Source organism: Mirounga angustirostris, unplaced genomic scaffold, assembly GCF_029215605.1.
Source record: "Mirounga angustirostris isolate CCGP_5_RB_7025 unplaced genomic scaffold, mMirAng1.0.hap1 SCAF_16, whole genome shotgun sequence".
Classification (NCBI taxonomy): Eukaryota; Metazoa; Chordata; class Mammalia; order Carnivora; family Phocidae; genus Mirounga; species Mirounga angustirostris.
Window position 1 is genome coordinate 51,565,332 of NW_026991724.1, and position 16,364 is coordinate 51,581,695.

Consider the following 16,364-nt stretch of genomic DNA (forward strand, 5'->3'; position numbering starts at 1 on the left):
CACTGTCCTTTATGTCAGGTTCTTTATTCTCTTTCAGAGAGTTTTATTGCTTTTCTGATTATGAAAGTAACAGCTGCCCATTTCCAGAAAGTGTTAAAAGGAAGAAAAAGATCACCCATAGTCCCACCATTGAAAAGTGGCCACTGCTAATGTTTCAGGGTTTCACCTCACAGACATCTCTATTTACTATTTATTCATATTTTTTATTTTATTTATTTATTTATTTATTTATAAAGATTTTTATTTATTTGACAGAGAGAGCACAAGCAGAGGGAGAGAGAGAGGGAGAAGCAGGTTCCCTGCTGAGCAAGGAGCCCGATGTGGGACTCGATCCCAGGACCCTGAGATCATGACCTGGGCCGAAGGCAGCCGCTTAACCGACTGAGCCACCCAGGCGTCCCTTTATTTATTTATTTTTAAAGATTTTATTTATTTATTTGACAGAGAGAGACACAGCGAGAGAGGGAACACAAGCAGGGGGAGTGGGAGAGGGAGAAGCAGGCTTCCTGCCGAGCAGGGAGCCCGATGTGGGACTCGATCCCAGGACCCTGGGATCATGACCTGAGCTGAAGGTAGACGCCCAACGACTGAGCCACCCAGGCGCCCTTTTTTTCTCTTTTTAAATATCAAAATGAGATCATGCTTAATATATGATAGTCTTATTTTTTCAGCATATCATGGGTCTGTTTGCAGCAAAAATACAAATCCATAGCCTCACTTGTGCTTCATGTTTCATTGTTTGATAGGTGGTAATTTACTTAACCATTATGTTGGTGGGTATGTAAGTTGTTGATACTTTTTCACTGTTATAAACATTTATGATGAACATTCTTAATTTGTGTATGTAAAATAACTTTTACTGTTTAATTTTTTTTTAATTTGGCAAAATACAATATAAAATGTAGCATTTTAACTTTTTTTTTTTAATTTTTAAGTAATCTCTACACCCAGTGTGGGGCTCAAATTTATAACCACAAGATTAAGAGTCTCATGCTCTACCCCCTGAGCCAGCAAGGCACCCCATTTAAACCTCCCCCCTTTTTTAAAGATTTATTTATTTATTTTAGAGGGACAGCCTGGGGGGAGGGGCAGAGGGAGAGAGAGTCCTGAAGCCGACTCCCCGCTGAGCACAGAGCTCGATCCTGGGCTCGGTCTCACCACCCAGAGACCATGACCTGAGCTGAAACCAACAGTCGGCTCCTTAGCCGACTGCACCACCCAGGCACCCCTAAACCATTCTTAAATGTACACTTGAGGGCATCTGGCTGGCTTAGTTGATGGAGTGTGCAACTCTTGATCTCGGGATTATGAGTTTGTGCCCCACGTTGAGTACAGAGATTACTTAAAAATAAAATCTTCAGGGGCACCTGGGTGAATCCTTCGTTAAGTGTCTGCCTTTGGCTTGGGTCATCTGGGATAGAGCCCCGCATCGGGCTCCCTGCTGGGCGGGAAGCCTGCTTCTCCCTCTGCCACTCCCCCTGCTTGTGTTCCCTATCGCGCTGTGTCTCTCTCTGTCAAATAAATAAATAAAATCATAAAAAAAAATAAAATCTTTTAAAAAAAACATGTACAATTCATCAGCATTAAGTTTATTCACATTGTTGTGCAGACATTACTGCTGTCTATTTCCATTTTTTCATCATCCTAAACTGAAAATGCCCATTAAACACTAACTTCCCATTCTGCCTTCCCCCAGCCTCTGGTAATGTCTATGCTGCTTTCTAGCTCTATGAATTTAATTATACTAGGTATTTCATGTAACCAGAATTCTACCATATTTATCCTTTTGTAAAGTTACTGTTTTTATTTTTTTATTTTATTTTATTTTATTTTTAAAGATTTTATTTATTTATTTGACAGAGAGAGACACAGAGAGGGAATATAAGCAGGGGGAATGGGAGAGGGAAAAGCAGGCTTCCTGCGGAGCAGGGAGCCCGTTGCGGGGCTCGATCCCAGGACCCTGGGATCATGACCTGAGCCGAAGGCAGACGCTTAATGACTGAGCCACCCAGGCGCCCCTAAAGTTACTCCTTTTAAATTACAGAAATAGTATGCGTGTTATGGAAAAATCTGATATAGTACAAAATAAATTCAGAGATGAAAATGAAAATCACTCATAATTCCATTACTCAGAGAAAACCACTGACCCTTTGGTATTATATCTTCCTACACATTTTCTGTCTTAGCATATGTAAAAATCAACAAAATCCTTTGTAGATTTTTTTTAGAAGACCCGTATAATTGTTCACAAGGGTGGTGGGAAAAGGTGCAGTCTTTTTACGAAGCAGTTTGGAAATATGTATCAGGACTCATTACAGTGTTCTGTCTTGGGCCCAGTCATTCTTCTTGATAATGGGAATATACCTTGAAGTAAGTGAACAAGTATTTCTGTACAAAAGATATTCATGGGGCGTATGGGTGGCTCAGTGGGTTAAGCATCAGACTCTTGATCTCAGGGTAATGGGTTTGAGCCCCGCACTGGGCTCCATGCTGGTGTGGAGCTAAATAAATAAACACTTATTATCATATTTAAAAGCGAAATTAGAAAGGCATTAAAGAGTTAATGACACAGGACAATACACAGTTTGAAAATGATGTTTATTGTGAAAAGTGCCAAGCATACAGAAAAATGAACACAGTAGTGAATACACTTAGCTAGATTCAGTTGCTAATATTTTGCTTTTTGTTTTGGGGGGAGGGACATACTGATGACATGATGCTTAAGGATGCATCCAAGTTTGGGCGCCTGGGTGGCTCAGTTGGTTAAGCAACTGCCTTAGGCTCTGGTCATGATCCTGGAGTCCCGGGATTGAGTCCCACATCGGGCTCCCTGCTCAGCATGGATTCTGCTTCTCCCTCTGACCCTCCTCCCTCTCATGTTCTCTGTCTCTCATTCTCTCTCTCGCAAATAAATAAAATCTTAAAAAAAAAAAAAAAAGGATGCATCCAAGTTCATCACTTGCATTTGGTTCTGTGGCTTGCCACCTGTTTTTGTAAATAAAGTTTTATTCCACACCTACTCGTTTATGTATTATCTGTGACAGCTTTTCCAGAATTTTTACAACTCTGTAACAGCAGCCTTAAAGAGTTTAAACAGGGGAGCACCTGAGTGGCTTAGTCAGTTGGGTGTCTGCCTTCGGCTCAAGTCATGATCCCAGGGTCCTAGGATCGAGCCCTGCATCGGGCTCCCTGCTTGGCGGGAAGCCTGCTTCTCCCTCTCCCACTCCCCCTGCTTGTGTTCCCTCTCTCACTGTGTCTCCTTCTGTCAAATAAATAAATAAAATCTTAAAAAAAAAAAAAAAAAGTTTAAACAGGGACCATATGGTGCATAAAGCCAAAAAAAATTTACTGTCAATTACTTTGCAGAGAAAGTTTTCCAACTCACAATCTAGAACAATTTAGCACTTTTTTTTAAGAATCTGGGCCAGGTAAATTGTAGAATGTCCTGTATTCTGGATTCATCTGATTGTTTCTTCACTTGGTGCTTGTTTTGTCTTCATCTCGGGGTCGTGAATTTGAGCCCCACGTTGGGTGTAGGGATGATATACGTACCTATATACGTAAGAGATGACATAAAGTTTTAAAAATAATAATAAAATCTTTTTAAAAAAATTTATATACAGGGTGCCTGAGTGGCTCAGTCGGTTAAGTGTCTGCCTTTGGCTCAGATGGTTGGGCTTCTGCCTTTGGCTTAGGTCCTGATCCCAGGGTCCTGGGATCGAGCCTCATGTCGGGCTCCCAGCTCAGCGGGGAGTCTGCTTTTGCCTCTCCCCCTGCATGTGCTCTCTCTGTCTCTCTCAAATGAATAAATAAAAAATCTAAAAAAAAAAAGTCACTAACGGATTGTTTCCCGCTCTGCTTTTTTTCTTTTCCCCCTTCCCATATGTTCATCTGTTTTCTTTCTTAAATTCCATATATGAGGGCGCCTGGGTGGCTCATTCGTTAAGCGTCTGCCTTCGGCTCAGGTCATGATCCCAGGGTCCTGGGATCGAGCCCCACATCGGGCTCCCTGCTCAGCGGGAAGCCTGCTTCTCCCTCTCCCACTCCCCCTGCTTGTGTTCCCTCTCTTGCTGTGTCTCTCTCTGTCAAATAAATAAATAAAATCTTTAAAAAAAAAAATTCCACATATGAGTTAGATCATATGGTATTTGTCTTTTTCTGGCTGACTTATTTCACTTAGCAGAATATACTCTAGCTCTGTCCATGTCATTGCATAGGGCAAGATACATTCTTTTTAATGGCTGAATAATATTCCTGTGTGTGTGTGTGTGTGTGTGTGTGTGTACATGTACCACATCTTCTTTACCCATCATCAGTTGATGGACGTTTGGGCTCTCTCCATAGTTTGGCTATTGTTGATATTGCTACTGTAAGCATCGGGGTGCATGTACCCCTTCAAATCTGTATTTTTGTATCCTTTGGGTAAATACCTGGTAATACAATTACTAGATCAAAGGGTAGTTCTATTTTTAACTTTTTGAGGAACCTCCAAACTCTTCTCCAGAGTGGCTGCACCAGTTTGCATTCCCACCAACAGGGCAAGAGGGTTCCCCTTTCTTCAAATCCTCACCAACACCCGTTGTTTCTTCTGTTAATTTTAGCCATTCTGACAGGTGTGAGGTGGTATCTCATCGTGGTTTTGATTTGTATTTTCCTAATGAAGAGTGATGTTGAGCATCTTTTCATGTGTCTGTTAGCCATCTGGATGTCTTTGGAAAAGTGTGTATTCATGTCTTCTGCCCATTTCTTAACTGGATTCTTTGTTTTTTTGGGTGTTGAGTTTGGTGTAAGTTCTTTATAGATTTTGGATACTAACCCTTTATTGGATGTGTCATTGGCAAATATCTTCTCCCATTCCGTAGGCTGCCTTTTAGGTTTGTTGTTTCCTTCGCTGCGCAGAAGCTTTTTATCTTGAAGGAGTCCCAGTATTTTTGCTTTTGTTTCCTTTGCCTCCGGCGAGTATCTAGTAAGAAGTTGCTGTGGCTGAGGTCCGAGAGGTTTCTGCCTGTGTTCTCCTCTAGGATTTTGATGGTTTCCTCTCTCACATTTAGGCCTTTCATCCATTTTGAATTTATTTTTGTGGTGTATGGTATTAGAAAGTGGTCCAGGGGCTCCTGGGTGGCTCAGTCCATTAAGTGTCTGCCTTTGCGGGGCACCTGGGTGGCTCAGTCGTTGGGCGTCTGCCTTCGGCTCAGGTCATGATCCCGGGGTCCTGGGATCGAGCCCCGCATTGGGCTCCCTGCTCAGCGGGAGGCCTACTTCTCCCTCTCCCACTCCCCCTGCTTTTGTTCCCTCTCTCGCTGTGTCTCTCTCTGTCAAATAAATAAAATCTTAAAAAAAAAAAAGTGTCTGCCTTTGCCTCAGGTCGTGATCCTGGGGTTCTGGTATGGAGCCCCACATCGGGCTCCCTGCTCATCGGGGAGTCTGCTTCTCCCTCTCTTCCTCCCCCCGCTCATGCTCGCTCTCATTCTTGCTCTATCTCTCAAATGAGTAAATAATCTTTAAAAAAAAAAAAAAAGTTCTGGGGCGCCTGGGTGGCTCAGTCATTAAGCGTCTGCCTTCGGCTCAGGTCATGATCCCAGGGTCCTGGGATCGAGCCCCGCGTCGGGCTCCCTGCCCAGTGGGAAGCCTGCTTCTCCCTCTCCCACTCCCCCTGCTTGTGTTCCCTCTCTCTCTGTGTCTCTGTCAAATAAATAAAATCTTAGAAAATAAATAAATAAATAAATAAATAAATAAATTTAAAAAATTTTTAAAAAGGTCTATGTAGGGTCTCAATACAAGTTGTTCATCAGATACATGATTCATAAAATTTTTTTCCTATTCCATGGGTTGTCTTTTCACTCTCTTTGAAGTGAAAAGTATCCTTTGAAGTGCAAGTTTTTAATTTTTATGAAATACAGTTTATCTGTTTTGTTTTTTTTTTTCTTTTTTCACATGTACTTTTCCTAGGATAGTATTTAAGTAACCATTGCCTAATCCAAGGTCATGAAGTTTTATTGCTCTGTTTTGTAGTTTGAGCTATTACATTTAGGTCTGTGAGCCATTTTTGAGTCATCTTTTGTGCATGGTGTGAGGTAGGGTTTTGGCTTAATTCTTTTGCATGTGGAGACCCAATTGTCCAGTATTGTTTGTTAAAAAAAAGACCGTCTTCATTGAATGGTCTTGTTACCCTTGTCAAAAATCAGTTGACCATATATGTATTTCTTTAGTTCTGGATTCTCGTTTCTATTTCACTGGTACATATGTCTGTCCATATAGATTCAGGTACCACAGTATCTTGATTACTGTTGTTTTGTATCAGCAGCTGTAGTAGTTAAGTTGTAAAACTGGGACATGTGAATTCTTCAACTTTTTCCTTTCTGAGGGTTCTTTTGACTAGTCTGGCAGCAAAAATTTTGATTGGGATTATGCCAAATATATAGATTAAATTTGGGGAGTATTGCCACCTTAAAGTGTTAAGTGTACCGATCCGCGAACATGGGATATCTTTCCATTTATTTACATCTTTTATTTTATTTTTTTAAAGATTTTATTTATTTATTTGAGACAGAGAGAATGAGAGACAGAGAACATGAGAGGGAGGAGGGTCAGAGGGAGAAGCAGACTCCCTGCCGAGCAGGGAGCCCGATGCGGGACTCGATTCCGGGACTCCAGGATCATGACCTGAGCCGAAGGCAGTCGCTTAACCAACTGAGCCACCCAGGCGCCCTACATCTTTTATTTTTTTAACAATGTTTTGTAGTCTACAGAATATTAGTTTTACACAACTCTTGTTAAATTATTCCTATATATTTTATTCTTTTGGGTGGTATTGTAAATGGACGTCTTAATTTCATTTTCAGAATGTTCTTTGCTAATGTATAGAAATGCAGTTAATTTTTGTATATTAATCTTGTGTCCTGCAGCCTTGCTGAGTAAATTTAATAGTTCGAATAATTTTTCTGTGGATTCCTTAGTATTTTCTATATACTAGATCATGTTATCTATGAATATATATTATTTCTTCCTTTCCAATCTGGCAGTCTCGTTTATTTCTCCTTCTTTAATTGCTTTGGCTGGAACCCCTAGTACAATGTCAAATAGAAGTGGTGAGAGCAGACATCCTTGTCTTACTCCTTATCTTAGGAAGAAAGCTTTTAGTCTTTCACCATTAAGTATCATGTTAGCTGTGGATTTTTCATGGATGCCCTTTATCAGGTTGAAAAAATTTCCCTATGGTCCCAGTTTGTTGAGTGTTTTTATCATGAAGAGGTGCTGGATTTTGTCACATGCTTTTTTTTTTCTCTGTCAGTTGAGATGATCATGTTTATGGTACCTTTATTTGTGTAATATGGCAATACTGCATTGATGGATTTTTCAGATATTACACCAGCCTTGCATTTCTGGTTGTAAATCCCACTTAGTCATGGTGTATAATTCTTTCTGTATGTTCCTGGTTAGGTTCTCTAGCATTTTGTTGAGATAATATACTTTTTAAGAGAGGGGGGGAAGAAAAGCAGAATATTAAATTGTATAGTATGATTGCACAGAATATAGGTGTATTTTTTTAAAGGAAAGATATTTCCACGTTTGATTATCTTTGAGTAGTGGGATTATGAGTGACTAATTTTTCTTTGGTATAGTTCTCTATTTGTTTTATAGTTCTGTAAAGGAACTTGATAATCCAGAGGAAAAGTTATCTCTGTGGTTGCACATATGGGAATGCTGGTCCCGCCACCGTGTGAGGAGATGGGCACCTTCACACACAGTTGGTGGGAGTTGAAATGGTAACGGTTTTCTGGAGGGCATTTTGCCCAGTGTGTCAGGACCCAGAAATTCTATGTTTAAGAATTTGCCGTAAGGAATTATTGGACATCGGGGCGCCTGGGTGGCTCAGTCGTTTGGGCATCTGCCTTCGGCTCAGGTCATGATCCCAGGGGTGGAGCCCCACATCAGGCACTCTGCTCAGCGGGGAGCCTGTTTCTCCCTCTCCCTCTGCCTGCCTCTCCCCCTGCTTGTGCTCGCTCGCTTGCTCTCTGTCTGTCAAATAAATAAATAAATATTAAAAAAAAAAAAAAAGAATTATTGGACACTGTGCCAGGATATATGCTTGCAGTGTTGAACAGCTTAAATATCTACCAGTAGGGTACAGAGCAGAGTGAATAATGATTAATATTACTTGGGTTTTAAATTATATATGTTTAGATATGTACACTTTTAAAAATTAGGAAGGATGTGTACCACACTGGGAAGATTGGAGGTAGTCGGGGTGCCTGGGTGGCTCAGTCGTTGGGCGTCTGCCTTCGGCTCAAGTCATGATCCCAGGGTCCTGGGATCGAGCCCCGCATCAGGCTCCCTGCTCCACGGGAAGCCTGCTTCTCCCTCTCCCACTCCCCCTGCTTGTGTTCCCTCTCTGGCTGTCTCTCTCTCTCTAATAAATAAATAAAATCTTTAAAAAACAAAACAAAAAAAAGATTGGAGGTAGTCTTCTGGTGGTAGGGTTCCTTAGGGAAGCTTTCCTTTTAACTTCTCTGTGTTCCACTTTGTTCATTTAAAAAATACCTTCGTGGGGCTCCTGGGTGGCTCAGATGGTTAAGCGTCTGCCTTCAGCTCAGGTCATGATCCCAGGGTCCTGGGATCGAGCCCCACATCGGGCTCCTGGCTCAGCGGGGAGCTTGCTTCTCCCTCTCCCTCTGCCTCTCCCCACTGCTCATGCTCTCTCTCTCTGTATCTCTGTGTCTCAAATGAATAAATAAAATCTTAAAAAAAATTAAAATAAAATAAAAATAAATTTAAAAAATAAAAATATAAAAAATAATACCTCCATGTTCAGGGCTGGGAACTGGCAGAGCTCACTTCCTCTGGGGCGGTGGTGGAAGAGTGTTATACTGCCCAGGAGCGGTGATTTGGAGAGGCAGGTGACAGTATTAGCTAAGATTTGTCCTCTGGATGCCCTATCCTGGCCCACAAGGGTTGGTATCTATGTGAGTAGCAGAGACTTTTTGTGCCCCCCATGCTTCATTTCAGGCCCTAGATTTCCTATGCCTCCTACATGTTAACACAGGCCTTCTCCCTGACATTTGTCTGGGAATAGCAGATAGAACCCACTGCCCATTGTGGGTAAGAAGAGAATTGCGAGAATGTGACCGGGGCACTGAAACATCTGATATTTGTTGGACCTTATTTTTAGGAAGCACAGATATAGTCTTTCCTTGAACTTAAACAAAAAAAAAATGTTGTGAAACAATTCCTGCCTGCTTTGCAAGGTTCAGAGGTCTTTCCCAACTAACCTCCTGGAGCAGATTCCATTTTCGCGCCTAGGTGCCAACGTTAGCATTGCTCTCTGAATTGACTCCTCCTGGTAGGAGATGTTTTCATCAGGCAAGCCCACAACTGACCTTTGTCAGATGTCCTGCAGGAGCCTTGTGCTCCTCCGGGCTCCATTTCATTTGTCTTCTCTTCTAGGTACTGCTTCTCCGAGATGGCCCCAGTGTGTGCAGTGGTTGGAGGGATCCTGGCCCAGGAAATTGTGAAGGTAAAGAGTCCCTTTGGAGCAGACGACCGTTGATCCGCCGTGGCCTTGTCAGCGTGCCGCCTCAGAGAACCCATGGCTGCCGTAGAGCGCTGCCTGTCCTAACTCTGCTGACGAGTTACGTGGTGCTCACGATATTCGCCATGGATTCTGCTGCTCAGAGCTCTGTGAAATGGGTGCTGTCATGATCGCCACTTAAAGGCGGGGGACACTGAGGCCTGGAGATGGGCTCCAGAACCTGTGCTCTTGACCCCTGCTGCTTCATGCGGCTTTTCTCGGTCCATGGCCGTGGCATCAGAGCTTCCTCTTGTAATGCACACACCAAGCGTATTGTTCAGAAGGGGGCATTCGGTACCAGCAGAGCATGTGTACGGTCCCAGGAGCCCCACAAGGCTCTATAGAGCGTGACCTGTGGCCACATTAGGTTTGGTGTCATTGTCCTTCTCAGAAGGGAGATATTTCACTTGGAATATGTGCTGTAACCACATAACTAGCACAGCCAGCCTTTTGAGTCTCCTCTGGGACATTTCGGTTGTCAGAATTACAGCATGTCCCCAGATACTTTCTTTGGGACTTTGATATTTGCCCAGAGACATTCAATCTGCCTTTTGTAGGTTCTCGACTGCTTCAGTAGGTTTGCAATGATGGTTTGTCCTTTTCTTTCATGGAGCAGAGTCATGCCTAGTTAAATGATTTCCCATGCTTCTTTACATGATGTGTTTGAGCTCAAGGGGACCATTTGGAGATCCAGCTCTCACCACTTTGTCTTGAAGGCAGTAAATTTGCTCTGGAGACATTTGACTCAATTTGATAGTCCTACCATCTTTAAGGTTTTTTTTCTCTGGACCAAATTCTCTCCCTAAATCCAACTTTCTATATCATAAGGAGTAGGGCGAGCCTCAGGGAGATTCAAAGGGAGAAGAAGAGAGGGATGTGGTGGCCACACCTGTGTCCTTGGTCACGCCTTCTGCTTCGTTAAGACTGCTATGAATATTGTAGTTTATATATATGCCCAATCTGAGAAGTCAGTTGTGGCCGCCTAGGAGACTGTGTTGAGAAGGATTCTGAGGCCGCCTGCAGACAGATTCAGGAGGAAGGAGTACAGTGATGGGAGAATCCTAAGGGCACATACTCAGTTTTGTAGCCTTCAGTGACAACAGCAGTAACAACACTTACTGAAATGCCTACACAAGGATACACTTGTCTTTTCCTCACAACAGCCCTATGAGGTAGGACTGTTGTGACCACCCCTGATTCATAAGGGAGGAGCCGAGGTGCAGAGAAGTGGTGGAGCCATGATCTGAGACCAGGCAGTCTGCTCTCTGAGCCTGTGCCTTTCACCACTCAGCCCTCATGCTGCAGGCGTTGTCTGCATGGGCCCGGGCACGGTCTTCGTGCCTTTAGCTTCACTTGGTACATCTCACCAAGAAGCTGCTCCCTGGGTATTTAATGTGGGATGGAGATGAAAGGTCGGGGCGACTGGCCTTGACCCCATTGTTTGCAGTGGCTTCTCTGTGTCCCAGTCCTAACCTCTAATGCAGCCCCCTCCTTCCTGCCTGCTGGGGACAGCTGTTGCCCGCATCTTGTTTCTGTTTATCCCAGACAGCCAGAGTACTCTGCATTCTTGGTTGCTGGGTGTGTTTGGAATCTCCCCCTACCCCCATCTTGCTCAGGAAGCACTTTACCTTTTGCCCCGTGTTCACCCCATGGCCTGGTGTCTTGTCCCCGCCACCCCCCGCCCCTTACTTAACACGATTCAGCCTTCAGCCAGCTGACACCAAGGTCCCACAATCTGAAGGTCGCTGGACACCCCCCCCTTCTCTCCTGAGGACCATCTGACCATCCATAACAAGTAAACATTAGGAGACGGAGGGCAAACGTAACTCTGTTCCCTCCGAATCCTCTTTGTTTTCTTCCTTCCATCATTCCAAACACCACATATTCCGTCCACTTCCCCTGTCCTGTCATGCTTCCGTAGGTGTCAGTCCTCCTCCTCCTGTCTCCGCTAGGCCTCCCTGTCTGCAATGTAGCAGTGATGGTGGCAGCAGCAGCGCTGCTGGGTCCCATTGTGTCATGTCCTGTAACTTGGGTTCTAGGGTCTGGGAGTTCTAACTGTGGGCTCTTGGGCCCTTCCACCTGGCCGAGTGCTTGGGGTCCTCAGATCGTGGTAAAGGGATCCCTGGCTCCTCTTAGTCATGGCAGCTCCCACTTTTTGAGAATTTGTTATGTGCCAGACTCAGTACAAGCTTGATTGCATCTCATGTTCACCAAAAACTGTAGCAGGCACGTGCTGTTGATTTGCCATTTTGCATGTAAGCCCAGAGAAGCAGGCCTCTGTCTTAACCGTGCCTCAGACTCCTGATACCTGGCACAGAGTAGATGCTCTAGAAGTTTTCCATGGACGGATGGCTGAATAACCACTTGAAGGAGGTATAATCCCATTTTACAGAGGAAGAAACAGGTTGAGATTGATGCTCAATTCAAAGAGAAGTTCAGGGTGTTTGTTTAGAGTGCATTCCTAACCTTGTAAAAGAGGTCCCGCCCTATGAATGACAAGCATGGCGCTCCTGGGAGCCTTTAAACCCTGCCTCGTGGCGTGCTTGGACGATGTCCTCGTCTTTAAATGGCAACCCTTTTTGAGTTAAGAACTCTGAGAAAACTCACTGACACCTGTGAGTCCTTTCTCCAGTACGCACATGTACACACACGGTTCAGCACGTGATTTCAGGAGGTCTAGCCCCTTCTTTAAAGTGCCCTGTGCTTCTGTTAACCCCACAAGATAATCACCATTTCCGTGGCTAAGTAGTATCTGGAAGGCTCTCTGGATCCCAGCCCTGGCCCGCCGTGCACACGAAGGCAGGCAGCATGTCTCCTCACGGAAGAGCCGCGTCTGCAGCAGTGTGTGTCCCGCAGGGGGTCAGGGCCGCCGCCGTTCTCAGTTGGATCGTCATGAATAGTTATTACCACTGCTCACCCGCAGCGCTGCGGGGGACTGGGGGGGGGGACACGTCGTTTCACATGGTTGAGGAACAGCATCTCCCTAGTGCTACGAGGACAGTACATGTGCTGTTTTCATTTTACGTGGGGAAAATGGGGTTCAGAGAAGCTAACTGATCTGTCCAGAGGCGCTCAGGTGATTGGGGACAGCGCAGAGAGACAGGGCAGTCGCCGTTGTGGCTCTGACAGAACCGCTGAGCCCCTGGGGAGCAGAATCAACCTCTGTTGAGAACCGCTGCTGAGTTTTAGAAGATCTGGTTTTTGAGGGCTTTTTCATTTTTCTCCATATTAGCCTTTTGAAAGCATCTGAGCTGAACCCTTGTCTTGTTTTTCTTCTCAGGCCCTGTCTCAAAGGGACCCTCCTCACAACAACTTCTTCTTTTTTGATGGCATGAAGGGCAGTGGGATTGTGGAGTGCCTCGGCCCCCAGTGAACCCAAGATTGGCAGCCCTGGAGACGCTGACCTGCAGCCCGACCGCACGTGCCCTCTCCCCTCTCCCCTCCCCCCTCGAAGGCAGCTCTGGGGGGGGGAGCCATTGGACCAGTACAAACCATTTCCTGCGAGCAATGAGCTTGTACAGATGTGTGACTTCCAAGCACCAGAGCTGCTCAGCAAGGGGCATAGGGACCGGCTGTCTCCCTTCCAGCACTGGTGAAGGCTGTTTGCCGGCCGTCACCGGAACGCCCCCTCTGATGCATCCCTCTGTCCCGGGGCCGCCACAGCATCACCAGCCCCCTGGGCTTCCGCAGGAGACACCTGCCAGCAGCCAGCATGCCTTATGGCTTGGGATCCTCTTGCCACCTCCTTGGACTTACTCCCTGCCTGATGTCATACAGAGACGAGCATGACTCCAGGTGGGGAGTAAGGCCAGGCCTGATGAAACACTAGCGGAGCCCCAGTTCCAAATGCAGACAGGTGCCCCAGAGAGGAAAAGACGGCAGGCGGAATGTATTTCCTCCAGAGTTTGAGATCCTGAAAAACAACAGGTGGCATCTGCTGTGCTGTTCTTGAGTTTTAGTTCAGGATTAGTTGGGTTTCAGCCTGGATTTTGGAAGAGAGGAAATGTTACCAAAGTTCCCTTGGGCATTAGGGCGAGACCTTGCAAAGTGAACATTACTGGGAAAACTTGTTTTAAAAAGGCAGATTCCAGGGTCCCACCTCCTGAGGATTCTGATGTTTTGGGGCCCAAGCTAGGACATAGGAGCCTGTCTTATCAGAGCTCCCCCCCTTCCTGATGCAACTCAGACTGTCCTGGAGGCTGTTGCTTTCCAGGGCTGTGTCAGTCCTTCCTTTACCCCCTGAATCACAGCTGTTTGTGTTTTTTTATATTTTCTATATGTCCTTGGTTCTTTAAAAAGGAATGATAGAAATAAAGTTATTTGCTTTAGGATTTATTTGTTTTTTTCCCCACATTACAAACCTCTTCCTGTGATAGGGAATGATCCTATCAGTGGCCTTTTTTTTTTTTTTTTTTTAAGATTTTATTTATTTGACAGAGCACAGGCAGAGGGAGAGAGAGGGAGAAGCAGGTTCCCTGCTGAGCAAGGAGCCTGATGTGGGACTCGATCCCAGGACCCTGGGATCATGACCTGGGCCAAAGGCAGCCGCTTAACCGACTGAGCCACCCAGGCGTCCCACAGTGGCCTTTTTTAACCTAAAGAAATCTCACTGGATGCTTCAGTGTGACTCAGGGATTCCTCCCCTCCATCACCATTCCTGCCACTGTTTTTCTGGGTAATCTAACAAGAGTTAGATTGCTCAAGTTCTAGAGTGCGTAGAAACTTTTGGTTCCACCTGTCTGTTGACTAATTCAGTTCAAAAGTGGCTATTCTCAGTGACAAGAATTATATTAACGGGAAAGAAGTAAAAGATGTGATACTGGTGCTGCCTTCTGTGTGGATCCCCTGTGCAGCAGGCACTGTGCAGAGTCAGAGTGGGCAGGGGCCTCATTTTAAAGTTAAGTGACACTTAAGTAATGTGCCTCAAGTCCCACAGCTGGCAGGGCTCAAAGCTTTCATTGGTTCGGGACGCCGGGTTTGTCTTGACTCGACAGCCCGAGCATGCTCTATGTCTTGTCAGCGTCCTGGGGTTTCTCCTTATTGTAAAATTGTGTGAGCTGTGAGTCTGGCCAGTTTGAACAAATCCGCTCCTCTCCTATTTCAGTCCTCCAGAAGAAAAGGAAGGAAAAAAAATTGGGTCTCCACAGGGAGGAGGCACTCAATTCCCCGACCCTCCCTGTCACCTCTCCTCCTCCCTAGGTGAGGCTAGGACTGTGTTTCTGGAGGGGCCCCTTTCTGGACCCCATCAGTGTCAACTCAGGGGCACCAAGGGCAGTGTTTTTATCAATGCATGAATCTCACCCTTTTTTGGACATTTTGAGCCAACTACACCCTTTTACTTTGCAGTGTGGGGCCTTGGTCACAAGGGGGAGCAGGTGGGTCTGGATGGATAAAAACAAAATTGTCATCATAGAATCTTCTCTGAAGCTTCTCCAACTTTTCCACCCCTGTACCTTTCGTGGCAGAAATTGAATCATCTGGAAGAGACCCCTTGGGAATCTGGGGTGGGTGCTGGAAGCTGCCAGCCCCAGGCGAGAACTGTCTTTATTCTCATTTCTTCAAATTTCATATTCTCCCATATTACATGTTAATATTATCATAAAAATAGATTTCCCCACGTCTCCAGGGAGAGCACAATGATCATCCTGTGGTTTCTAATCCCTCCAGGAGATAACGTAGCTACTTGGGAAGGAGCATCTAATCTGTGAAGGTAACAAATACTTTTGGGATGCTAGTGTTGCCAAATGAAAGGACGTGGGCTGTCTTTGGGGCTGCCAGGTTTCTCCACTCCATACCCCACTTACGTTGTCTGTGGAATATTGTCTGGGTATGCTGTGTAGTAGCCAAACTCTGTTAAGTTGAAGCCTCAGAAGATTCTAGTGGAACAGGTGCTACTCAAAAAATAACACATGCAAAGGTAAAAAATTACAATAAAAAGCTCTTGGTCCCATCAGAGCCCCACATTCTGTGGTTTCCCTTTGCAGTGCAGACCCTTTTGGTCAGTTTCTTGCATATTTTTTGGTGTGTGTATCTGTTGAGGTATGCCCTATTTGCCCTTTGCAGATGGAAAAATGGAGGCTTAAGTTGGAGTTGGCAAGTCAAAAGAGTTTAATAATAGCTAACACACTCACACTACCTGCCTGGTACCTTTCAGAGTACTTGCACTTTAGCTAAACTGTTTGAATCCTCACAGCAGCGCCCTGGGGGTCAATGCTGTTGTCGTGCTCACACTGCAGGTGAGGGAACAGCCTGATGCAACAAGTAAGGGACGGAATGTGGGCTGATGGGGAAGACTTTTACGCAAGACACTTAGGGGACATTTATTTAGTGGCACCACTACTTCTTAGCGACTAGGGCTTTGCCTTCACCAGGTCCTGAGACGTATTAGTCGCCACTGAAAACCATCAGGCAGGCCCGGGTGACCCAGGTGTTGAGGGAGGGCCTTCAGCTGGATCCAGAGGGGCAGATAGATTTTGTTTTTAAGCTCATAGTAAAACATTCGAGCATTATATATCTATAGGGGTGAAAAGAATTCTCCCCACTGCCTTATAGGGCCTGGCAGCTGAACGTCGGCCACGTAGCAGGAGCAGCTGACTTCCTAGCTAAACTCAGGATTTTGGAGAGAAATGGGAGATGCTTTTTGGATATGTTAGCTGTATCCACTTTCATATATACCTCCCAGAGGTCACTTTCAGCAGCGTTTGACAGTGAATCTTTCCAGACTGTCAGGTTTAAGCCGGGACTATATCACTTGCTGTGTGACCTTGGGCAGGTGACCTTTTTGTGCCTCCATGGC

At 45.3% G+C, this 16,364-nt stretch overlaps 1 protein-coding gene across 2 annotated transcripts in view; it reads left to right on the forward strand.

Annotated features, from left to right (window-relative positions):
* The window catches only part of SAE1 (SUMO1 activating enzyme subunit 1), a 79,954-nt gene extending 66,055 nt beyond the window's left edge, over positions 1-13,899 (forward strand). For both annotated transcript variants that reach the window (XM_064580851.1, XM_045891816.2), the window contains 2 exons: positions 9,445-9,514; positions 12,849-13,899. In XM_064580851.1, the coding sequence (XP_064436921.1) occupies positions 9,445-9,512 (68 nt within the window). In that variant the 3' untranslated portion in view covers positions 9,513-9,514; positions 12,849-13,899. The remainder of the gene's footprint in view (positions 1-9,444; positions 9,515-12,848) is intronic.
* The last annotated feature ends 2,465 nt before the right edge of the window (positions 13,900-16,364 follow it).